The 25180-nt window shown below is 39.1% G+C and overlaps 2 protein-coding genes across 5 annotated transcripts in view; both read left to right on the plus strand.

The window, feature by feature from the left end:
* Positions 1–310: 310 nt before the first annotated feature.
* LOC111871666 (methionine--tRNA ligase, mitochondrial) lies at positions 311–13180 on the plus strand. 3 transcript variants are annotated; one of them, XM_023864920.2, is made up of 7 exons: positions 311–507; positions 1012–1289; positions 1688–1919; positions 4910–5150; positions 7330–7541; positions 9090–9284; positions 12697–13180. In XM_023864920.2, the coding sequence occupies exons 1-7, from the start codon at positions 399–401 to the stop codon at positions 13065–13067; spliced, it is 1638 nt and encodes a 545-aa protein (XP_023720688.1). In that variant the 5' UTR covers positions 311–398; the 3' UTR covers positions 13068–13180. The 3 variants fall into 3 exon arrangements, with proteins under 3 accessions (XP_023720688.1, XP_023720690.1, XP_023720689.1); XM_023864921.1 differs by having other exon boundaries at positions 354–442; XM_023864922.2 differs by lacking the exon at positions 4910–5150 and having other exon boundaries at positions 7371–7541.
* Positions 13181–20604: 7424 nt separating this feature from the next.
* LOC111871665 (obscurin) overlaps positions 20605–25180 on the plus strand; it is an 82174-nt gene continuing 77598 nt past the window's right edge. For both annotated transcript variants that reach the window (XM_033754343.1, XM_023864918.2), the window contains exon 1: positions 20605–20663. In XM_033754343.1, the coding sequence (XP_033610234.1) occupies positions 20639–20663 (25 nt within the window). In that variant the 5' untranslated portion in view covers positions 20605–20638. The remainder of the gene's footprint in view (positions 20664–25180) is intronic.

Consider the following 25180-nt stretch of genomic DNA (forward strand, 5'->3'; position numbering starts at 1 on the left):
CCTATTGTACCAGCCCCAGATGATAGGTGAGGGTGATTGTGGAGCAGTTGGTGGAATGAAGATTGGCAGGGGAGACCGAAGTACTCGAAGAAAACCTGCCCCAGCGCCACTTTAGGTCCACCACAGATCCCACTTGACCAGAACCGGGATCGAACCCGGGGCGCTGCTGTGGGAAGCCAGCGACTAACCGCTTAAGCTATGGCGAGGCCGGCGCGTTAATTTGAAGATGTGATTGTTGTGGTTGCTCTGTGCCTGGGACGGTACATTACCCGCAACCTGGTAGCAAAAAGTGGAAGTTACATTAATCGAAGGCAGTAGTACACGCGATTAATCGATAACCAGTAATTGTACGGGTCGTAGGTGTTTTTGCCGGTAGATTGATTACAATTTTCGAGCACATGTTTCATAATAAGTGTCTTTTGTGTTTACGATTAGCAGGGAGGTCAGTTCTATTCAGACGAAAGAGCACATATTTTATAACCACCCCAATATTTTATGTGAATGCCCGTAAGTTTAAATATCTGTAACATAATGCATGTAACCTACCATATATTTATTTAACATGAACCTCACCTAAATGGATTACACCTGCTTTTGAAATCCAACTTGGAGATTAGCCACAATACTTTTTCATAAAGTAATGATAGGATCAGTAATTGAACCAAGCCTGATGTTATGTACAATTAGTGGGAGCCTGACAATAAAAATTCATTCATACCAATCACAATTAGTTTTTTTCTTTGTATTTTATAGTGTGAAGAGAAATTTGGAATAGCCTAGTCACTTCAAAGTTATGACAGGTGTTGCATATGACTGGATAAAATTTATATTTAGGTTATGTTTCACAAAATTACGTTACAATTATTGAACAGTTTTGTCAAATACACAGTTTGTTTTAACTGTGGTTACTGAAAGGCACAACTGGAGGTAATAAAATGATGCTCTAGTAAAGACAAGTTCATGAATGTTTTATCGAAATGTGTACTGTGTTCATCAATCTTCTGTTGCAAGCCCCACACATTGGCCATGTGTACACTGCAGTTATTGCTGATGCAGCACATCGTTTCCAAATGCTTTTGGGTTGTCAGGAGACAGTGTTTAGTACAGGAACTGATGAACATGGAACAAAAATTCAGGAAGCAGCTCTTCAGTCTGGATCCCCATTGCCACAGTATTGTGATCATATTTCTCTGCAGTATCGAACACTTTTCCAGTCATGTAACATTGATTATACGGATTTTGTGCGGACAACTGAAGATCGTCATAAATCAGAAGTTCACAAATTCTGGGTAAGGAACATGTCTTTAATTTTTCTGTCTCCTTAGTGTTTTAAATGTAAATGTAAATATCTACATTCTTGTAGTTTATCCCAGTGCAAGTTCCAGCATTTTGTCTTGCACTCTCTTCTTTCTCTTTGCTCCCTTTCACATCTGAATGCTAAGCAGAGTTCCTCTGTATGCAAACAAACCTAAATTCAGTTATCCAGTTTTCACTTTATGTTTTCATGTACTCTGAAACTAACTTAATTGCATGCTGATTGTGCACTGTGTTTTGTCTGTGAATAAATAGAGGAAATTCTGTTATGCTTAACTGTAAGAGCAAGGCAACCTATGTACTATAAGAATTAAGGAGGTTACTCATTAACATATACAGAACAGGGTTCAATAAATGCATGTTTTGTTAACAGAATGTTTTGCAGGCTGGAGGACACATATATTTGGGAACATACTCAGGATGGTATTGCACCCCAGATGAGACATTCCTTTCAGAGAATCAGCTGGCAGAACGTCAAGGGCCAGATGGCTGTACATACAAAGTTTCCGCTGAGTCGGGCCATCCTGTGGAGTGGACAAATGAGGAGAACTTCATGTTTAAACTGAGTTCCTTCCAAGACGATCTTTTGCGCTGGCTGCAGAATGGTGAGAGTCCCAGTGTTTAAAGTGGAATTTAATTTCATATGAAATATTCCTTATATATTGCCACTTGTGTTGTAGCAAGTCTGACATCATGTATTTCCTACAAAGTTATATTCCAGTCTAATATCAGTAAGATTTTGAACTTGAATTTTTATCATATTTTTATTAATAAAATTAAGAGCTTCTGCCATATAGTAACTTGGAGTACAAATTCCCTACCAAATTCAGTAGTTCAAGTAGTAAATATAATTTTGTAACTTAATTTCACAATGTATTAGTCATCATTTTCAGATGCACATTGCTATCAGCATGTACATTGTTGCTAGGCAGTGCATGAACCAATGGGCGTTGGAGCTGCTGAGCTCTGCGCTGATTGTCTAGTGCTTGATTCCATGTGGGTGGTTCCCACAGTTAAGAGTTATGGCTGTAATGCCACTGAAAATGATGATATTCAGTGTGAGAACAGTGTGGGTATTGTGACTGGAGATTGAGTTGATTGCAGTTACATACATGACACTTGGGCAGGTAGTGTCAGTGGTTGGTGCAAGATCACTTTTAAAAGTTTTCATGTACCATTCTAAAAAAAGAATACTTCAGACACCAAAATTTACAGTTATGAAATAATGGATTATTTCAAATAATCTTTTGAACTGTCATGCATCAAGAATTGCATATATGGGAAAAGCAAAAGTTGAGCCCCCTTTATAGCATTCAGATGCATTTCAAAGTTTTTACTGATCATGGGACTGAATACAGTAAGCTGAATTAAAGAATACTGGTCAGAGTGGTCAGTTGATGAAATGTTCTTTCTCAAAACTGTGTGTTTTTACAGACATCATTTTTTTGCAGATACCTGGACTATTGCATTTATGTGCAATGCCCGTATAATGTCAGCTCAGTATTTTCCTGGAGCAGTGGTTCCCAAACCATTGTTCCACAAACTTACTGCTTAAAAATTCAAAATATGCCAACCCAGCAGTACCTCTTTCAGCAGTTTCTGTCCTATATATCCCTTTGCTTCTTTCCAGGCAGGTGCTAACCTGGTTGTCCCCTCAGATTGAAAGGAACAGGGCAATGCTACAGTTAAATAACACAAATGTAGCTACATTTGAGCAGTTCAGTTCAAACAGACTACAAGAAAAAACTGATCAGTAACACCCATACACTGATTTTCTAATAATTTCCAATAAAATAATAATTGCCATTAAGAACATTTTTGACAAAACCCCTAGAACTGTTTTGCCCACAGTGAATAGTTGTGCAAACCATGACTTAAGAGTACCTGACCTTGAGGAACTCAGACAGTATTGGGAGAAAATCAAATAATTCACTTATTTATTCCTCTTAGTTATTATTCGCCTCACATGCAACTTGCTTTTAAAAACCTTTAGAAGTTTTAAAAGTTAAAATCTTTTCTGCATCACTTGTGTATGCACACTACATGTTTCGACCAACATTGACCATCTTCAGGTGTCTCTAAAATTGCTGATGAAACTGCCGTGTTTCTGTCTGTAAATTCTATTTTTGGGATATGCCCTCATCTACATGCCCACATGTCCAATGGTAATGGGTAGTTCCTCTTATTGTGTCATATGTAGCTGTTATGAATATTGGTCAAAACATGTAGCATGCATACACCAATGGTGTGGAAGTGATTTTAACGTTTTAAACTTGTAAAGGTTTTAAAAAGCAAGTTGCATGTGAGATGGATAATAGCTAAGAGGAATAAGTAAGTGATGTGCAGCAGGATGCTACTATACAATAATATAAATAATTCACATTTGTGTAATTCTGAAGTTGGGGCCACGGCATAGCTCAAGTGGTTAATTGCTGGCTTCCCACTGCGGCAGCCCGGGTTCGATCCCGGGTCTGGTCAAGTGGGATTTGTGGTGGACAAAGTGGTGCTGGGTCAGGTTTTCTCAGAGTACTTCGGTTTCCCCTGCCAATCTTCATTCCACCAGTTGCTCCACAATCACCCTCACCTATCATCTGGGGCTGGTACAGTAGGCCAGAAGTGGCCGCAGTGCAAGGGACTTAGTCCCATCCCACTAGGAATAAAAAAATTCTGAAGTTTATAATTTTTTTATTCTCTGAATTTTTAAGTAAAAGTGTTTCACCAAGCACTGTTCTTCTGCCAGTTCCATCAGTCCCTTGTGCAGCTGGCCAAACATAACAGAGTTCAGCTGAAATGGGTGCCAGGCCATGAGAGTATTGCTGGTAATGAAACCGCAGATCAGCTGGCAAGAACAAGATCTGAACATCCGTTCATAGGACCCAAACCAAACTTTCGGCATCTCAATTGGAGTTTCCAAGAAAGCAATCAGGGACTGGACAAGCAGAAATCACGAAAACATTGGGAATCCATAACTGGACTCAGACATTAGGCACTTATATTAGGGCCCTCTGCCAGAAGAACAAAGGACCAACTAGGCCCCTCTGCCTAAGAATGAAGGATTTGCTAGGGTTTTCTGGCAGAAGAATGAAGGATCTGTTGAAACTGAACAGAGAACAATTAAGATGGGTGCTATGACTATCTACAGGACACTGTCATCTAAAAGGACACATTTTCAAACTGATATTGACAGATGACTCCACTTATGAAAGGTTCCTAGAAGTACATGAATCAGCCATAATGACCTAAGTGATTGTGAGGCCATAGCGTATTTAAGATTTTGTCACATGGGCCAGTTTTTTATTGAAGCAAGAGACTACCATGACACCCACATAAACAAAGTCCTACATTTCATTCAAAGTGTAGGATTAATAAAGGGTTAATCAAAGGGGAAGCACAATAGATCATTGAAGGTCATGGTGTAAGGGGCCAGATTTTTTGGCCCACCGCTCATTCATTCATTCATTCATTCATTCATTCAGTTGTCAGGCTGTATTATTGATTGTACCAATGAATTTCTTCATATTATTACAAATAGTCTCAAATCTGATAATTTTTTCTTGGGATACCAACACATTATTTCTCTTTGTTGCTTATGTAGATGAATCAGTGCATCCAGCAAAATTTCGACGTCAGCTGATAGACTTTGTGTCAAATGATGATCTTCTGCATGATGTGTCTGTGTCCCGCCCAAAGGACCGTGTGCACTGGGGAATTCCTGTGCCAGATGCACCTCATCAAACCATATACGTGTGGCTGGATGCTTTGGTCAGCTATGTCACTGTTGCTCAATCAAAACTGTGGCCTCCAGATCTTCAAGTCATTGGCAAAGATATCCTGAAGTAAGGAAAAGTTTTCTCGTCTGTACTTTCAGTAAATACCAAAGAAGAACCATAATCGTTGAAATAAAAGAAACATGGCCAACTTAACAATACACAAATACATGTACAAAGTGAAGTGAGCATCCTTGTATACATCAAAATGTTACTTGAAAACAGTTTCTTTGACCTACGGAACACACTTGTTACAATGGTTACTATAAAATATGTACTCATTATCATCATGGTTGCAGTGCTTTGCTTATGGAGGAAAAAACAGATAGAGGGTTTGACATAGACTTTAACCCATAAAAATTTTCTCAATGTAGTTTCTTCATGAGGAACATTTTTGTATTTATCAGTTTTTCTTTTACACACCGATTTGGAGAAACAGTGGAATGGACAGACATTTGGCTGTTTTATACAGAATGGGTCGTAGTTCTGTGACGAAACTTTCAGAGGTAGCTGGAGAGATAATTTGGAGCAGAAAATGCAAATAAGTTATTTGACTCATCACTCTTGTTTAATTTTGACATTCCACTACGCTCTTAATTCAAATATCTGACCTATAGTGATAACGTCTAAGAAACACAAGCATACTAAAAATTAGACCCATAAGGTTGAAAAAAATTGTTTAAATTTAATATTTTGCAATAATATCCTTACCTAATCCTTCCAGCCACACTGTGGCCCTGGGGTCGATTCAGCCTCTAACAGAATGATTACCAGGAATATTCTTGGGGGTAAAGGGCGGCCGGCGCATAAGGCTGACAACCATACCACCATTTATGAACCAGTTGTCTAGAAAATGTGGGAACCTCAACATCTCACATCCCTATGGGCCTCCACGGTCTGTTACAGGGATAGTTTTTTTATCCACCAAAGTGATAAAAATTCAAATCTTTTCTGAAATAATGGAGAAAACGGTGTAGTGCCAGAGGCATATCTTCCGGGATATAACGCTATGCATGCCATTGACAGTCAACTGACATTTCATAAGAGTGTATCACCTCCATCTCCAGTGTCAAGAAATAGGCCAAGCAAGAAACCAGCATGAAGCAGGTAGCAAGGTATTCCTTTGACATGTCAGTTTAATTTCAATGGACTACATAGCATTATATCCCAGATTTATGACTCTTTCATAACCAATGCTGTGAGGACCTCAGATCCTTCACAGTAGTGCCAGGTTGATGGTGGTTAAAATTCAGCCACTAAAGGTTCACTAGATTCTATCCATACTACATACTGTCATTGAGTCAAATTCATTCCATACTTTTGTAAGGTATGTACTAATTTTTTTTAATTCACATAGTGGGGGGTGGAGTCCAGTCGGGTTCATTCGGCACGGCGGCCACTGATTGGCCTATTGTACCTGCCCTGGGTGATTATGATGATGGAGAATTTGGTGGAATGAAGATCGGCAGGGGAAACCGAAGTACTCGGAGAAAACCCACTCCAGTGCCACTTTGCCCACCATAAATCCCACTTGCCCAGACCCGGGTTTGAACCTGGGCCGCAGCAGTTGAAGTTATGTACTAAGTATCATGTGATATCAATTGAAAAGTTACACAGAATATTTAGCAAGAACTTTTTGTAAGGTTTTTTAAAGAGGAAGGAAGAGTTAACGTATATTCTGGGGAACAGAAAGATGTTCTTACAGGTCACAAAAACCTCCTTGTATGCTACATGCCACCAGTTGGACAGATTTATAAAAAATGCTGTCTTCTGGGATGGGTGGCGTGTAGATCTAGTGTAAACTGACGTTTCGGAGGAACATATCGCCTACATCTTCAGGGTATACATTCCTCCGAAATGTTGATTTACACGAGATCTACATGGTGCCACATCCCAGAAGCTGGCATTCTCTATAGTCACTGCTGTGGAGACCTTGAGTCTTATAGATTTATGGAAAGTTTGCATTGATTCAGTTTTTCTTTAAGTTCTTTTTCATCTTTTCTCCAGATGAACACATGATCTGCCAAGATTAATGTTTACATATCTGGTCTTCTCGCCTCTCCTCTCCTCTTCTCTTGCCCTGCCCTACCCTGTTAACAGTTTCATCTGTCATTGTGTTAAAGAAGACTGATAAGATGATAAGAAGATCCTTCCTTGTGTCCTCCTCTGCTTGCTTTTATATTTGTATTTGAATACATGCTCGCTGTCTTACTTTTCTTCCTTGTCTACTACTTGAAATATATTTCAGATTCCACGGAGTGTACTGGCCAGCTTTTCTGATTGCTGCAGGTCTGGAACCCCCTCGCTCCTTACTCTGTCACTCCCATTGGAAAGTTGACGGCAAGAAGATGTCCAAATCCAAAGGAAACATTATTGACCCTTTGGACTGTATTGTCAGATACACGGCTTCTGGTTTGCGTTACTTTCTGCTTCGGGAAGGTGTAGCACATAGTGATGGCAGTGAGTAATTCTCATATTTTTTGTATATTGTAGCGAATGGAATTGTTATTAAGAAAATAAACTATACTGAGGTGATAGAAAGAAGTACCATGGATGCAGGGGCTAATGATGCATGAGGCTTCCTTCCTTTCCGGCCCCCTCAACTTGACTCAAAGTGCATGCCACTTGCAAGGATTATTATGTGGTTAATTCTTAGAATTCATATGAACAGAATGGCTAATGACTGGAGGCGAAGCTTAACAGCACAAAGGAGATGTGGAGGCTGAGGTCAATCAATGGGACTCAGTTTAAGCTCCCCCTCCAAACAGCTTCTTCTGACTGGAATATTTGTGGCATACTCTGTTAACTGATTCTCTGGATTATTTTCCACTTTTCTTTTCCTCAACCTTCATCTTTACTGACTTTATTTACTTGTGATATTCTGCCCTGAAGCTGGAAGCAGTAGGATCCTGCAGTAGATTGATACCTGTCTACCAGACTACATGGCATAATATTCCAAAATATCAGAAGCCTTTTTTTATGTTTTCGTAACTGTTTCTCATTTGTGGTGTATGAAACTGTTGTATGTCCTGCTGATAAGCCCCTCTAATGATAACAAACACAAGAGTAACCATTTTATTCAAGAAATCATGGATACAGCAGTATAAACCTAAAATTACATACTGCAACCACAGAAAACTTCTTTTGTTCAAATGGATCATGTACTTATAAAACTGCTTGATTAAAAGACTGTTTGTTGGTTCTCAACCAATTTGTTGTGAATTTTTGCCAAATGTGCGTTTGGAAGGAAGAAAGATTTTATAAAATAAAATATATAGAATATAAAAGTGAAAAATTGTTATTGTCACATTATTTTGCATAATTCAGCATACATACCTGTATTTTAATAATTATGTACAGCATAACAATAAACATATATTTTCTTTAAGTTATACTTTGAATTGATATTTGAAGCAAAACTTCACCATTTTTTGGTTTTATGGTTATTTTAAATCTTTATACAATAAATGACATCATTCATAAATCTGGTGCATTATTATTATGAATGTCATTTTTATTTCTAGTGCAGTTCAAAATGAGTGAATATTCAGAATATGATGCACGCACCAGAAGGTTAAGAATTGCTGAGTTCATCTCCATATCAGAAAGTACTTGTACTTTAGTCAGAATTATAGAACTTAACAGTTTACTTATTTATATATGTTGTAATTACATCAAGGGCTATGATGAATTTGTTATGGGAAATTTATTAAATTATTATTTGTCTAAAACATCTTTGAGGGTATATAATGCCTTGAGCAGGCAACCTTGTGGAAGGAGTCCAGTGTGACAATTTTGTTCCCCATTGTATGTTGAAAATTGTTTCTAATGACTTTCAAATCATGAGGTAATAATCAGTGTCACTCTGTTGTTGACACGCCCTCAAAGATGTCTGGCACACACTACATGTTGTGGTTAGAAAGAAATTCCTTCATAGTTGCTCTTAATGTAGTCTGCTAAAGGAAAACAGAAAGTTATTTGTAAAATTATTGTTTAATATTTGGACAGACTACAGTGAAACAAAGGCAATTCGTATTCTCAACTCAGAACTTGCTGATAGCCTTGGAAACCTTCTAAACCGATGTTCAGGCAAAACAGTGAATCCAGATCAGATCTTCCCCAAGTTCTGCCAACACAGCTTCAGCATATACTGCAACTCTGATGAAGCTCTCAAACTTGTGGAGTCACTGTCTGCCTTACCAGGTAAGTGACCTCCCTATTGTATGCCTGCAGATTTTCAAATTTGTTGGTTATCCATATGTCTCTGTGGCCTTTTTATTGTTTTGAATATACCTACACATTTTCAGAAATGCAGAGACTTGGGAACTAAGTTTTCATCCTTTGTCTTTCTCTCGAACAACCAATGTGATGAATGGAATGGGGGTGGAAACAGGAAGGTCATGCAGTAGTCTCATGGTATTCATGCCTGTATGATTGCTAGGTGAAAAATAACTGCTTTTTGAATAACTCTTAAAATTATCTGGAACTTATTTAATGCATCGAGGCATCACTGTGCTGCAGCCAGCCTGGTAAATAATAGAACATTAGCCAGCAGGAATATGTATTCATAGGACTGTCATACTGAATGAGCAGTTTCATTATTTCAGTATTCCTAATTGGAATATATTGTCACGTGTATGGAGTGACTGTAGATGGGTTTTGGATTGATGATCTGATTTATTGGACTCTTTGATACAGCAAGTGACTACTCTTTACAGTTCTCTGTTACACACCTTAGTGTCCCCTGTCCCGTCTTCACTAGTCGTTTGGTAGCAGCTTCCAACTGTGGACATTCCCCTTCCTGTGAGATCCCAAACTGTCCCTGGCCTCAGCTACCAGCTTGTAACAGCAACAGCTCACAATGACTGAACCTCAGCAGTATTCTAACTCACTGACTAACTCACTCACTCACCAACAAACTAAATCAACTGAACTGACAGACTGATTGTCCTGCTGATGGCATTTCCGCATGGACCGCACAGAAAGCGCCATTCCTCTGTTGCCTAGTAATGGCCGTTGTGTAGTTGGTTGTTCCACGGTTGTTGCCTAGCAATGGATCTACATGCCACAATGTATTCCTAAGGTTTCAGTGGCTTTTCTGGTCAGTAGTCATATGTAAGATAATAGAGCATTGAGCAATGGTGGATAGAGGGTGTCTTCATAACATGGTCATGTTAAATAAACAGTTCTCTTTTTCAGTATATTTGACAGGTAAGCGGAAAATACTTTTGGTGAACATATATATATATATTGATAAGATACTGGTATCTGTATTCTGGCAGGAATATAAAACACTTCCATGATTTCAGTACTGTTTCTTTTTAAGAGAATCAGTACAAAATATATTGCTGCAGATCTTTGTGTGATGTTGTGACTCATTCAGTTTATAGTGAATTTTAAGGTGACTGGTTATGTGACAGTGTCATAGCTTCATCTCACCACCCTTTCAGAATGGTTACTTTGGTAGATGTATGAGTACATGCTAGGAATAGAGCACTGACTTATACTGTGGTCTTCTGGGTTATCACACCATTCAGTGTGGTTTGTGATTCCCAACATTTAAGAGCTTCTTCCCTGAAGACTGTGACAGGATGTTCTTCAAAACTGTTTCTGACTAAGTACAAGACTTCACAGTGTCATAATCCAGAAGACCAAGATGTGAATCCTTACCATCCAAAGCTAATAAACTTCATATAGAGCAACTCTTGATTGGATGTCTTACTGCTGCTTCATCAGTGCTTAACTGAGTATAGCAACTATACCGTTGATGTGAGCTTTGTTAGACATTATATCAGGCATGTCAGGGGTGATGAATCTGATACCAGCTGGTCTTGAATGAGGCAGATCTGTAACTGTATGGAAAACAGGAACCAAATAAATGTGTGCTCATTAAATGTAACTGCCACTTCCTAACAAGGGAATTATATGAGCCAGTGGGCATGAGAAAGCTTGTGTTTTGTAGACACTGTACAGAAATTTGGATACTCCAATATTTATGCACAGTGGGTTCAAGGGTGCTGAGATAAGAATGTAAAACAGTGCAGGAGGCCTTTTGTATGGAGCTGAGCACCTTGAGGCATGATTGTGTCACTGTAACAGTATATGTATTTTTTTAACTTCAGTCTTTTTTTTAAATTCAGAAGGCAGCTTGTGAATATTAGGGGTAGGTGTGCCATGAGTGTCTGAGTAGTGCATTTGGACTATAACAAAGCAGAATGCCACATTCAAAGAGCTTGATCTAACTGGAACATGAATGAAAATTTTTTTGATGACAGCGGACAACTTGAACACACTTCAGAGACACGGACCATTCTTCCCCATTCTGCCTACAGCCCACACCTTGCATCCTCATATTACCACCACTTTGGGGTTTAAAGAATGGATTACTTGGGCAACAGTAGAAAGATAATAGTGGCACAATAAAGAGCTACAACATTGTGACAAGAGATTTTGCAACTACATATGTAGTGTCCAGTTTATCTTTGTAAAAGTGTGTTACAGTAGATTGGAATGTTGTGAAAATATGGACGTCTTTTTGTTACATATTTAAGCACCTCCTCCTCAGAAATTGTTTTAATGGGTTTAATATTTCTTAAAAAGAAATGACACCCAACTTCTGTATTGAACCATTATTGTCCTAGAGTTATAGAGAAGTTGGTAATACTACTCATAATGTATAAACATTAACCACAGTCAAATTTATTTCAGTATGAAAATTTAAGGAAACCTCTATTTCTTTTCAGAGAGCAAAGTAGGAAAAATATCTTGAATTTGATGTTCTCACTGTGGTGGTTATGAAAAATTCTGTCTTCTGGGATATGAAGCTGTGTAGTCTGTTGAATATCAACTGACATTACAAAGTAACTTACTTCTTTCTACTTGCTGCTAGCTTCATGCTGACAGTTTGACCCTGGAGATTGAGGCAGTATGTTCCTCCACAATGTTGCTTGGCTTTCACTGAACAACATGGCACTACATCCCAGGAGGTAGAATATCTCTTCATAAATTGGGATAAATATGCAACATTTAACACAAGGACTGGATTGACGTTTTGTTATCCACTTATGAGAATAAGTTTTTAAAATGATATTGCAATTTGTTCATTACTTGTGCCTTTTAAGATGAATGTTGTAAAGATGCGACTGTTCTTGAAACTTAATGTACACTTGAAATGAATGAAGTTTATGAACAGTTGAAATTTATCTGTCTGTGACAGTGTACTTGACTGCCTCTGTGGTCTAGTTATCAGAGTTCCTCCCTACAGATCCAGAGGTCCAGGTTTGATACCCGGTGCTACCAGATTTTCTGGGAAGTAGTGGCTCTGGAACGGGGTCCACTCAGCCTCGTGAGGATAATGGAGGAGCTATTTCAAGGAAATAGTGGCTCTGGTCTAGAAAACCGAGATTAACAGCTGAGGGAATCCATTGCACTGTCCACGTGACACCCTCTACCTGCTAAAGTTGGCATTAACTTCGCCAACAAGCAGCAGTTGCTCGGTCAGTATAGTATGCTTGCAGTCTCGAGCCATGGAGTTTGTTTTGTTTGTGACAGTGTACTTGGTGAGATACTCTTCACAGATCTTGTCCCTTACTGACACAAGCTTTATTACTTTCAGATCTTGTAAAGGACCACTTTCTGGCATGTAATTTTTATAAAGGCATTGACTGTATTGTTGCAACACTCCACGCAGCAAATCGATTCTTTGAGTCTCAGAAGCCATGGGAGTTATGTAAGAAACACCAGTCACCCCACCAGAATGGTGTTCTGCACCTTACCATGGAGACTCTGCGAGTGTGTGGCATCTTACTGCAGCCCATAGTTCCTGAGCTGTCTGATACACTACTCAGAAAGATTGGAATATCTAAGGAGAAGCGCATGTGGAAAGACATTAGACCATTCAGTTGGGAACAAGGCAGGCTATGTAACGTCCCCATCAGTGCTGAGAAAATAATGCTTTACAAACGTATAATGGTCTCTAAGTCATAACAAATATGAAACCATCTGTGTGATATTGAAAGATGTATGTAGGTTTCTTTTTTTTTAATTTTAGTGGGGTGGGACTAAGTCCCTTGTACTGCGGCCACTTCTGGCCTATTGTAGCAGCCCCAGATGATAGGTGAGGGTGATTGTGGAGCAACTGGCGGAATGAAGATTGGCAGGGAAAACCGAAGTACTCGGAGAAAACCTGCCCCAGCGCCACTTTGTCCACCACAAATCCCACTTGATCAGACCTGGGATCTAACCCGGGCCGCCGCAGTGGGAAGCCAGCGACTAACCGCTTGAGCTATGGCGCAGCCTGTATGTAGGTTAGTCAATAAGTAAGTTACAAATGGATGTTGAACTTCAACAAATAAGAGTACTGATTTGAAAAAAGCTTTTATTTCTCAACATAATCTCCGTGTACATTGAGGCACTTGTCCCATCGTTTCACAAGCCCCTGAAAACCAGCAGCATAAAATTCTTTTGGCTGCTGTCGGAATCAGGTGGTGACTTCCCTTTCTGCAGCTTCATCATCGGGAAAATGTTCAGCTGAAAGATGATGTTTAAGAGGGCCAAACAAATGGAAGTCACTTGGAGCAAGGTCAGGGCTGTACAGTGGATGCTTGAAGACTTCCCACTTGAAATTTTGCAGCATTTCATTTGTCTTGTTGGCAGTATGGGGACACGCATTATCATGCAAGAGCAACGCACCTTTGGTGAGGAGTCCTGGTCTCTTCCGTTGAATGGCCTTACAAAGTTTCCTGAGTATGTTACAGTAGGAGTCGGCATTTATGTAAATATAATCTTTTGGCTGAACTTTTTTCTGATGATGAAGCTGTAGATAGGAAAGTCACTTTCTGATTCCTACAGCAGCCCAAAGAATTTTATGCTGCTGGTTTTCGGGGGCTTGTGTAAAGATGGGACAAGTGCCTCAGTGTACAGGGAGATTATGTTGAGAAATAAAAGCATTTTTCAAATCAGTACTCTTATTTGTTTAAGTTTTATATCCATTTGTAACTTACTTATTGGCTTACCCTCGTATCTTAGTGTCTCAGGTTACATAGTACTGAATGAGAGCTATGAGAGTCTTGGAATATTGTTGCAGGAGTGAAAACAAAAAAAAAATGTCTGGAAATGTGTTTATTTGTTTCTCCTTGTTTATGGTTTATGTAACAGTGCTATCAGTAGCTGAGATTAAATAGCATTAAATGATATGATGAATTGGAAAGTATATGGAAGGAAGCAGTTATGGCCTGTTTCCAGAATCCTATCCTGGCATTTTCTTGGAGGGGATGAAGAAGACAGTGAAATACCTCAGGATACTATGGGTCTCTCCCGAGATTTGAACCAGGCACCTCCTGAATATGAGTCAGAAGCACCTGCTTTAGCCAACATGCTTGGTCCCAGCACTATTGATTCCACTCAGAATATGAACTAAATGCCTAACAAATGATAGGCACTGTTGATAACATTACAATGTTGGAAGAAAATAGAGGACAATAATGCAGTCTACCAGTCCAACCTTTGCCCATTCTGTATGTATTACAGCTATGATTCATTGCCTTGTCTGTGCCACTTTACCCAGATATCTGCTTAATGTGACTCACAGGGAGATGGTAAAGTTTAACTTCTGGGGCATAGGGAAATGGAAGGCTATTTATCTTCCGGTAATCAGTTGTGTTAAGACTGTCAAAAACCTCTTGTGATAAGCAGGATGTGCCAACCACTCAGAGTACATGGGGATGGAAAGGAGTACAGAGTGATAGAAAGGTCTACCTCAATAGAATTATGGAGGGGTGAGTACATAGGGGATGGGATGGAGTACAGGGTGACAGAAGGTTTGATGATAATATCGCCGTCTCCATGTTAGGCCAAGAATCGTTAGTGGGAGGATGTGGTTTGTTTGTATGAAATCCATTATCAACTTACTCACTCTAATTAACCAGCAAGAGGCAGCTTCAACTCAAAAGGTGTGACTTGCTTGCAGACAAGTGCTGAATTTGGGGATACATATTTTTGAGTGAAGATTGAATGTTCTCATAACTGTGAACTTTGACAGAAACAGATGTAACTTCATATCCAGGCAAATTCTAAAATCTGTGTTTATAACTATTTCAAACTTAAGAATTCTGGACTGTATTGAACGATCATGAGTGTTAGCTAAAATTCACCATTAAACAGTGTAAATACAAACTCACAATTACTGCTTAACTAATTATTTATGACAAATAAATGAGTGAATGTAAATAATAATGAATTAATAATTTTTTCTCTATGGCTCTACAGCCCTTTGGACTTCGGCCACTTTTTTAGCTCTTAATCCTCTACACAGTCGGTAGGACTCCTTGGACAGGGGATCTGCCAGTCGCAAGGTCTCTGCATACACACAGAACAACACAAACACAAAATAAACACACATAAACATCCATGCCTCCAGTGGGGTTTGAACCCATGATACCAGTGTTCAAGTGGGCAAAGACGGTTCATGCCTTGGACCGCTCAGCCACTCTGATTGGCTGAATTAATAAATAGTGTGAACAGATTATTAGTGTTGTTCCTTTGGATTGTGATTCTTCCATCAAACTGAAAATTAGTGCAACCCCCACATCCAAAACCATTGTCAGTATATAAACACTCCATGTTACAAGTCATTTGACTTCCCTGAGTTTGTAGCTGAGATATGCATGTCAAGAGAAAGGAGTAAGTGATAGTGAAATCATCATTAAAGATTATCACTTTCTGGCTCCCAAATCAACTGGTTTTCCTATATTTCCTCACCAACTTGCTAACCTGTGAGTTCAATCTCATCACTAGAGGAGAAGACTGGAGTTGATCACCATCTACATGAGTAAGGTGACTGGTTACAGCAGATTATGAGTGTTATTCTAACATGTGAGCTACATTAATTGTACACACTAAAATCTGAACTCTCAAAAACGTTTATGTGTAGGTAAATATAAAAGCCATGAGACAAAAATAATTTAATTATGATGTCTTTAATTCTGTTTGTCCTCTCATTCTGTGCAATGTTCCTTCTGCCTAAACCAACTATGGAAGCAATGGCACCACTCTATGACTGTTCATTGTAATTAGGTGCATTATAATGAATATTTGATTGACGCTACTAAATTGTAAAGTATATATCATAAGATTGGATTAAGGAGATTGTTTTGCCTTAAGACCATAACGGTAGAATTTTGGAATTACAGAAGAACAGGTTTGATTTAGCTGTACCCGGAAGAGACTGTAGACAGATAAAGGTAGTAACTTAGAAATGCAGGTTAGTATAGTCATCACTACATTTCCCACCAAGTCCAGTATTGCTGGGTTGGATATGCGGACATACAGAGTAGCTAGGAACTACAATGAGGAGAGTATAGAATGTTGACTGAGCGGTGAATGCACGCTAAATACCTAGGGGTCAGTAGGCACCTGGGGTTATTGATAAAAATTTTAGGGCAGTTGACAGACTGTTAGATAATACATCACCAGAAGACCAGCTCAACAAGATGCCCTTATTACCATCCAAAGTAAGTGGAACCATGGTTGTTTTCAAACATATAAGACCTTGTTTTCTTAGTAACCTTTAGCATCAGGAGTGTCTGTGTATCCTCCACAAATTTTGAATGCCTCACCCAATTTTTATGAAACTTGGTATGTGTGTTATACTACCTGAGGCCATCTCATTTGCATATTTAAAAAATTTTTCCCATTACTGATGCCAGTACTGCAGCCTTTCATTTGTTGAGGTAATAACCTTAATGTTACATGAATACATGAACGGATTTTCATGAAACTTTGTATATTCATCATTCTACTCAAGATCATCTCAACTGCATACTTAATAAATCCTTCACATCAGTCACACCAACACTTCATCCTCTCAAATTCTATTGTTGTATATATTTGATTATACATACATACTAAGTTCTTTTCTGGTATCAAATATTGTTAGTTTTTAAAATTAGTGTCTGGATATGAATTTCTATTTTTAGTAGTATCATTACCCTGCATCTCCTGTCAGATGTACCTCTCTCGTTTAATATTGTGGAATGTCTGCTGAAAGTCAGAACTGTGAAGCCAGCAGAGACAGCCGTTGCTGGGGAACTGCTCTATAAACATGACCATTGATGGGCAATGGCTCAATAGCAGTCATGCGATGGCTGCAGCCGGCAGGCACACAACAATACAAGAACCATTGGAAGAGGAGTTTTCTGTGCGGTCCATGCTGAAGCTATTTCATGACCAACTGACATTACCTGTCAGTTGTAACGGAAGCTACTAGAAATAAGGCATAATCTGCTGTATTGAGCCTGGACTGACAGAGGCCCTGTATATATTTTATATACATTTATTAATATGTAAAATGTAAATACCTTTCACATTATGACAAATTACTTACTACTGCAGACAGGACAGACACATCCTCTCATCAAAGAGGGTGCCCCACAATAACAAGACTATAACTATTAAACAGTAATAAATATCTTGTCATGAGCCCCAGATTGGGCTCAACACCAAAACTTACTGACTGACTTACTGACCATCAGTTGCAATGTGACTTTGTCTTTGACTTGACCAGTCAATTGAGAGAGTCCTGAAACGGCAGAAGAGTAGCAGGTTGGTGCGAGATGGCTGCCGTCCTGCGAGGACATGAACCCATGAGCAGAGAATTGTCCACTGTTGTAAGATGTTACCAAACAGTGCAGTGAATACCATGATTAGTGTTTGTGTGGAGTTATTTGTTAAAATCTGATTACCAATCCAAACCCCATCTGTGGTCATTCTAACACATGGCAGTATGTACTAACATACTCTACTTTTAAAACTACTTTTCTGCAACTATCAGCCTTCATGAATGGGAATTGTTATCGAAAAGTTGAGACCCCCAGCTGGTCAAGATGCTGGTCAAGATGCTGTCCTTTATGTACTCTTCTGTTTATTACCATACTTATTGTGGCCTATAATTTATCCTGTCCTAAACTAGTTCAAGTCATTCTGTAATCTGACACCATGTTTAAGATCCAATTTAATATTACCCTCCTATTTACATCTGGGTAATCCTAATGGTTATTTCTTGCATGTTTACTGACTGAAGTTGTGTATACATTTCTTATGTGACCCTGGTGCCCTATGTGCCTCACCAATTCAATCCTCTGTAATTAATTATGGCAATATTTTGTGATGAGTACATATTATGAAGATCTTTGTTGCATAATTTTGTCCATCCTCATGTTATGTTCCTTTTTGCAGGTTCAAATATCCTAAAAATTTTGCTCTCAGACATCCATTATGTTAATGCCTTCAGATTGAGACACTGTTTCACAGCCATATATGACAACAGGTAAAATTATAATTTTCTGTGTTTTTAGTATTTTATATTTGTAGTTAGGAAATATAGTTCACTGAAATTTTACCGACGTTTTGGAGGAACATCTTCAGAGCTGAAGAGTGAGTTAAGCACTGTGAAGCAGGCAGGAGGGTTGTCATGTCTTCTGGCCTTCCTCTCGTCTGTTTTAAATATGGAGACTCCCTCTTTGTGGCTTCTGGTATAATTGAGAAACTATTCTGCTGAACCCTAAGTCCAATGCATAAACCAGGCAGCAAGCAGAGAGCTTTTATACTTGCTGCTGGCTTCATACTGGTTTCTTTCTTGGCTTGCTCTTCAAGTTTGATAATGGAGAAGGCATGTGCCTCCAAAACGCCAGTTGACTTTCAACGGACTACACCACATTATATCCCATAAAATAGGACTCTTCGATGAGACAGTTTTTGCCTATAAATGCTCATGAATATGATGTAAAGATGGTTAGGTTCTGCACTGACAAACATCATGTGGAACTTGTGTGAAAACATTTGAAGGGAGGCAGCTGGTATTGAGTCATTTCCTATTAATGTTATTTTTAGCTTCTCAAACTGTTCACTTGGACATGTAAAAGCAAATGATAAAGACAACTACCCAACGATCTGAAAGTCATGAATGGACTTCTTAATTATGATACACACTGGCTAGGAACTCTACATGCCGGTAAGAAAGTAACACTTGTAAAGTCATGAAATGACTGGCTCTTGGATGCCATGATGACACTTCCCCTTGGCTCAGCTGTGGATGTAGTGCTATAAATCCTCTGTATTGCAAGACCGCAGGACGGTCGAGTCCAGGATTGACTCGTCTCTGATGGCACTGAAGTCTATTGGAAACCGATTGACTTACTGACTGTAGCAATGATTGCTGATTTGCTCGCAACTGTGTGCCCACTCTTTGCTGCACTAAACTGGAAAACTACTCTTTATATTTGAAAATAAAATTCTAGTGTGTTTGCTGGCGACTTCGGCCTTCGCCGTCAGCTGAACGGCTTCCCGAGTTCCCGAACAATCTAGACTTTACGAGACGCGCGCAGTCCAGGCGACGCTATCCCCCTCGATTGCTCAGCTCCCGTCACAACATTTGAGAAAAACATGTGCCATATAGCAAGTATTTTGCACTGCAGTTAGACAACTTGAATATATTACAAAAGTAAGAATCATATAGGCGTAGTTTTAAATCGACCTTATCGATGTGCAAAACGTTCCCTTGCTAACTCAGTTCTGATATGACGTTTCGGCAAAATTCTTCTCATGCTCACAAATTATCTATGAATTTGCCCAACATATTTATAGTCCGATTCTTTTGAGATGTCGAGTAACTCTGAATTACGACAATATAACTATTTCTAACAGTTTTATCATTTTTCTGTCAGATTTTGGAGAGCCAGATACGAAAGAATTATTTCAGTAACGCGTAGGTTGTTGATTGTGACGGCGGCGAATCGTCATATCTTCTTCCTACTGTACGAATAGTGGAAGTAGTGGAGCAGTAACAGGAGCAAAACACAACACAGAACACGATACACAAATGTATGTAGGAAGAATGCTCACATAAAAGAGGATTGGCGTAATTCGCGTGTTTGAGTGCGACGTAGGATGAATCCTGGAAAGGTTTATTATTTAGAATTCATCGACATATATGACGAATACAGATGTTAGTCATTTTAGAATGAAGACATCATGGCATGCAATACAATAGTTCAACGTGCATAAAGACACCTGAGGATGGCACATTAGTGCTGAAACATGCAGTGTGGAAGTGAAGAATAAGGTGAAAAAGTGTATACACTGTAAGACGGTTAGCATAAACCATGGAAGTATACAAGAACTATCACTGTGCTTTACTTCTGTATTTATGGATAATTAAGTTTGAACATATTGGCAGTGGCAGGCTTCAAATTGCATATGATATGCAGAGACAACGTAACACACCAGAATGTGTGGGTGTGTAAGGGGAAATAAAGTAAATTTCCATGCATCACTGCCTCACGACTTAATAAAAGTGTAAGCTAATCTTCACACTCAAGACACCTTTACTCGACGTAGAAAACTTCTCGGCCGCCGTCTTACTGTGAATTCGAATTCCGGATGTTCGGCCATGTCACGTGATGACATCGCTGCTGTATAAATCGCGGTACCATAATCTTATCACTCCAGTACACCTTAACATGGCGAATTGGGTTGTGTTACATTTTTTGCCGGTGCTGCTTATGGTGCTCTTTTCCCGTGATGCAGGTAACCACATTTTTTTTTGTGTACTCTTCCCAAAATAAGCGTCATTTTCGTCACACGCAGGAAGCAGATTCTGCCACACGATATTCCAACATGTTTCTTACTCGTAAGTAGGTTCATTATTGACTGTTTTGGATGTAGGTGTTTACAGATCCTTGCCTGCCGCATCTTCCAGCCCGTTCGGACCGATCTAGAGGCAGAACTTTCAACACCGTACAACTGTGCATGCGATATTATTTGGGATTCGTACTTTATAGAAGTATGATATTAATCGAAATACGCACATTTTTGTGTTCAGAAAATTGTTTCGCATTCATAAAACACCTGCAAAAGATACACAAGTATCAAAAATTGGAACCCACCAAACCGATCAAATGCGAGAGTCAACAGAGAGTCTCTCAAACATTAGGGTACGAATATACACGATCCTAGGCTTCTTGTAACTAACTCCATACAACAGAAACTTGCAGTTACTCGCCTAATCAAGAAAGTCCACACCTCATGGAACCTGAAGATTCATTACCGTGTGCAATGAAATTGCCATTGTTTCTTTAGTCTTTTTCTCCTGACTTCCCTTTACCTCGTGTCCATTCACTCCGCCATTTTTCTCGCACTCACTCTACCTTGCATGACGATCTTGAAGAGCCAAACCTTCCTCACACTGTTATCTTTACGCCTATTGGTTTTCGGGATTGTAGTCCCGGCCCTTCTCTGTGTATTCGTTCCACTTACACCACGCTCGACTCAAGATTTCTTCCCTGAAAATGGAGACATATGGTTCCTCCGAAATATTGGTAACTACTATATAGCAGATTACACGACGTCAAATGACAAAAGAATGTAATTTTCATACTCATCGTCGCAAAGACTTTAAATCTTATAAGATGAAGTAGAACAAAAAAAAATCTCATTTTTCGGACCCACATACAATTTCAACGACATGTTTCTGTTGCTTTTTTGGGCGTAGACGCCTCATAAATTATTAATCAGGGAGTCTAAATCGTTCTGTGTTCATTCTGTACTAGATAATAAAGACTGTTAATAAGGAAGAAATGGGAAGGAAAATGCGCACTCAATTTTTATGAAATCGATCCAGAAAAACTGTATAAGAAATCAATGTTGTTGTTATGGTAAACTATTTCTGTAAATAGGCAGTGGAGTTTCATGCCCCTTGTTTTATGAGATCGGTATAATCGGTTCGTATCCCGTCCTTTAAATTATGCGGACAGTATTCACGAAAATTTAGTATGATATTAGAAAACAACTCAACGTCCTAAGTTTTCAGCTTCCTTAATCTACTATAACATCACGGCAGACGCACAAATTCGGAGCAACACTTGATATGGGGTTATGAAATGAAGTCCACTGAGAATAAATTTCAGTTTATATATTATTTGCTAATTTTATTTTTAGAAAATAATATAATTTTCTCTAAAAGAAATTAAAATGTGAATAAAACGAACGTTATTAAAGTCTGGCACGGTGGTAACAGATCTTAATAAAATATGAAACTGTTGTAGAGGTAATTTTATTTGTAGAATAAGAAACAACAACATGGCAACCGTAAAAATTGTAATTTAGATTTCAGTTTCAGAACTATAACTAATGGATTATTCAACATATAAATACTAAATCTTGCACGAAGATAGAATAAAAGCACCATTACAAATAACCTGTGAAATATTTTTATAAGTCAATAATTACAAACGTTGCAACTATGCGAAACTCCGAGGCCAGATTTAAACGAGGGCGAACGGGTCGATCGCCCCTGACTTCCAAGAAACAGAAATACAATGAACAGACTTTGTAGATACACTTTCTGCTTTAAATCACGAAAAGCTAGTTCGTATGTTTAGTTATTATAAACAATTTAAGAATATATAAGTTTTGAGGTTTTCACGGCGATGACTATGAAGAAAGTCGTCTTGTGGGATCTGGCGCCGTGTATTCNTTAAGAATATGTCGTAATCGAAATATGATTTTATTGAAAGGGCCTGGACATTCTCATTGCTCCGCAGCTTCCGCAACTGTAAATTCGGCCCTCGGCATACCTGATAAATAGGTAGCTAGGAACATGAAACATTGCACGACGTATCTACAGGCATACCTACAGAGTATGTAACAAAATATTCCTTAGATGCATATAATTACTGTATAATATGGCGACAATGCGAAATTTCATGGTTGTACCCTAAAGATCATCATCATCATCAGTAATCTATCAGACGACAGGTCCACAGTCTCTTCCAAAACAATTCCTCCACTTATTGCGATCTAGAGCTTTCTCCTTCAAATGACAGTATCCTCTTCTGTCCCCAAGGTCATCCAGCATCTTCTTACGTCTTCTTCCTCGTCTTCTTGTCACTTCTATCCGCCCCTCTATCTTTCCTTCAATAACTTCTTTCATAAGGCAGTTTCTGCGTAAAACATGACCAATCCAATTAGCCTTCCGTTTTCTTATTTCGTGTAGGGTATTCCTCTGCTCACTGACTCTAATTAACACTTTATAATGTATAAATAGTCTTTATCTAACAATCATTAACGAGAAACAAAAAATAGTAACAATAATCTGTATAACATAGAGCCTAGCGTTGCGATTGAGTGGCTAACGATCCTTATTTTATGCCGGAGATTTCACATTGAAACCTGTGTCCGGACATCGGCCATGCTGATCGGCGTTCATCTTTGTTTTCCTCTTCCCAGGATAGTGTCTTGTTGGTACCTTAAATTTCGCCGCAACTCATTTCTTACAGATCTTTTCCGATTCATGTATCGCTGTTCATCCCACCATTCGATTCTAGAATATCTGAGCAAGTGAAAATGTTGTTAAATGAACCACAAGCAAATACGCTACATGTTTATGAATGTAAGCAACAGCGGAAGCCCGAATGGGGTGGAATTCTATGCAATGGCCTAGCAGGCCAACCCGTTAGCTGAATTGCAGCTTAGTTTTCGATTATGAACCTGAGTTACCTAAATGCAGTGTAACATTAACAGTTCAGGATTTATAGGGCTGGAAATCTATGCAGTATGAAAGTACAAGTTATTAATTCTGCCATGAACTTCTTAATATGTGCTGTTCTCTGGCACGTTGTGCAAAGAACGTATATAGAAATGGTGACATCTGTCCGTCCATCTATCCTCTGTCCTTATGTGCCTACTCGAGAATCGCTGGTCGGATTTGGGCGAAATTCGATTAGAAAATTACGCCATTTTAGGCAACCTCAAACTCTTAGTTTTTAATTTCCTGCAATGACAATAGCAACATGGCGGACGCGCGAATTTGTGGGGTGTTTGCTGTGCTAGCAAAACTACGGACTGGGGTAGCCATCATAACTATAGGAAGCATTGATATTGTCCTAGTAAAAGGTAAAAAAGGTAAAGTCCCCGTGCTTAACTATTTAAGCACTACGCCATGAAGTCGTATGGGGGAGTGGATGTGTAGATCCACATTTTCTTGACCTCGACACTAGTTAGAGGTGACTGGTCAGTTTCACGCCCCGGCCGCTTTACCCCCGGGGAAATAGCTCCCAATATCCGTGGGATAAAAGGATAGTTGGGCCCCAGAGCTGGTCTGGAAGACGTTGATTATTGTCCTAGTAAGGACAGGAATCGTGGTAACTATAGTGACCATTGTAATAATGGAAACTAAGATCACCAGAATAACGAAATTTAAAGCTTTACGAAATGTACATACTACCGAATGTAAATTCGAAACGAGAAAGTGGCAAGGAACACGTATGGAAACAGTATTGAATGCACTTTTAATCTCATTTTAACTTGGAAGCGACAGGTTCTAGAACTCGGAGGTTTTCTCTGCTACCGCAAAAGCCCGGCATGGAATCCTGTCTTTAAGAAGTTTAACTCAGTTTGAATTTTCGAACTTGATGCATATCTTTCTACAAACGGATGCCTGTATAAATTGTGCTTCTTTGCCTTTGGCTCTTGTCAGTCATGACCCCACACTCAGGTAAACAAGATGCTTCTTTTTTGAGCGCATCTTCCCTGTCTTGCAACATCCGGGGCTTGGCATTGATTTTACCTATCTTATCAGTTCCTTCATGAGCTATTTATTTTGAATCGCATCCGAGGATAACAGTATTTTCTTCCAACATACGGTTCTATCGATTCTACACTTCAGCGAATTTATTATTATTGGTATTATTATTTTGTTGTATCCCTGTAACAGGCCGTGAAGGCCCATAAGGTTCTAAGATGTCGAGGCTCCCACATTTTCTAGATAATCGGCTCACAGATGGTGGGTAGGTTGTCAGCCTTACACGCCGTATGCCTTTCACCCCCCAGGAAGACTCCTGGTACTCATTTCTGTTAGAGGCTGAGCCGACCCCAGGGCTATAGTGTGGCTGGAAGGATTAGGTAAATTGAAAAAATCCAGCGACATCGGGTTTTGAACCCGTGACCTTCTGGTTTATAGTATAGTGCCACAACCAGCTATGCTACTGTGTGCCACCATTATTATTTATATTATTATTATTATTATTATTATTATTATTATTATT

Source organism: Cryptotermes secundus, unplaced genomic scaffold (genome assembly GCF_002891405.2).
Source record: "Cryptotermes secundus unplaced genomic scaffold, Csec_1.0 scaffold233, whole genome shotgun sequence".
Classification (NCBI taxonomy): domain Eukaryota; kingdom Metazoa; phylum Arthropoda; class Insecta; order Blattodea; family Kalotermitidae; genus Cryptotermes; species Cryptotermes secundus.

Coding starts and splice junctions, on each gene's coding strand:
- LOC111871666 (XM_023864920.2), top strand. CDS start 399: ATGTTTCATAATAAGTGTCTTTTGTGTTTACGATTAGCAGGGAGGTCA. Junction 1,920..4,909: donor TTTGCGCTGGCTGCAGAATG/GTGAGAGTCCCA, acceptor TTGCTTATGTAG/ATGAATCAGTGCATCCAGCA. Junction 9,285..12,696: donor GTCACTGTCTGCCTTACCAG/GTAAGTGACCTC, acceptor TATTACTTTCAG/ATCTTGTAAAGGACCACTTT.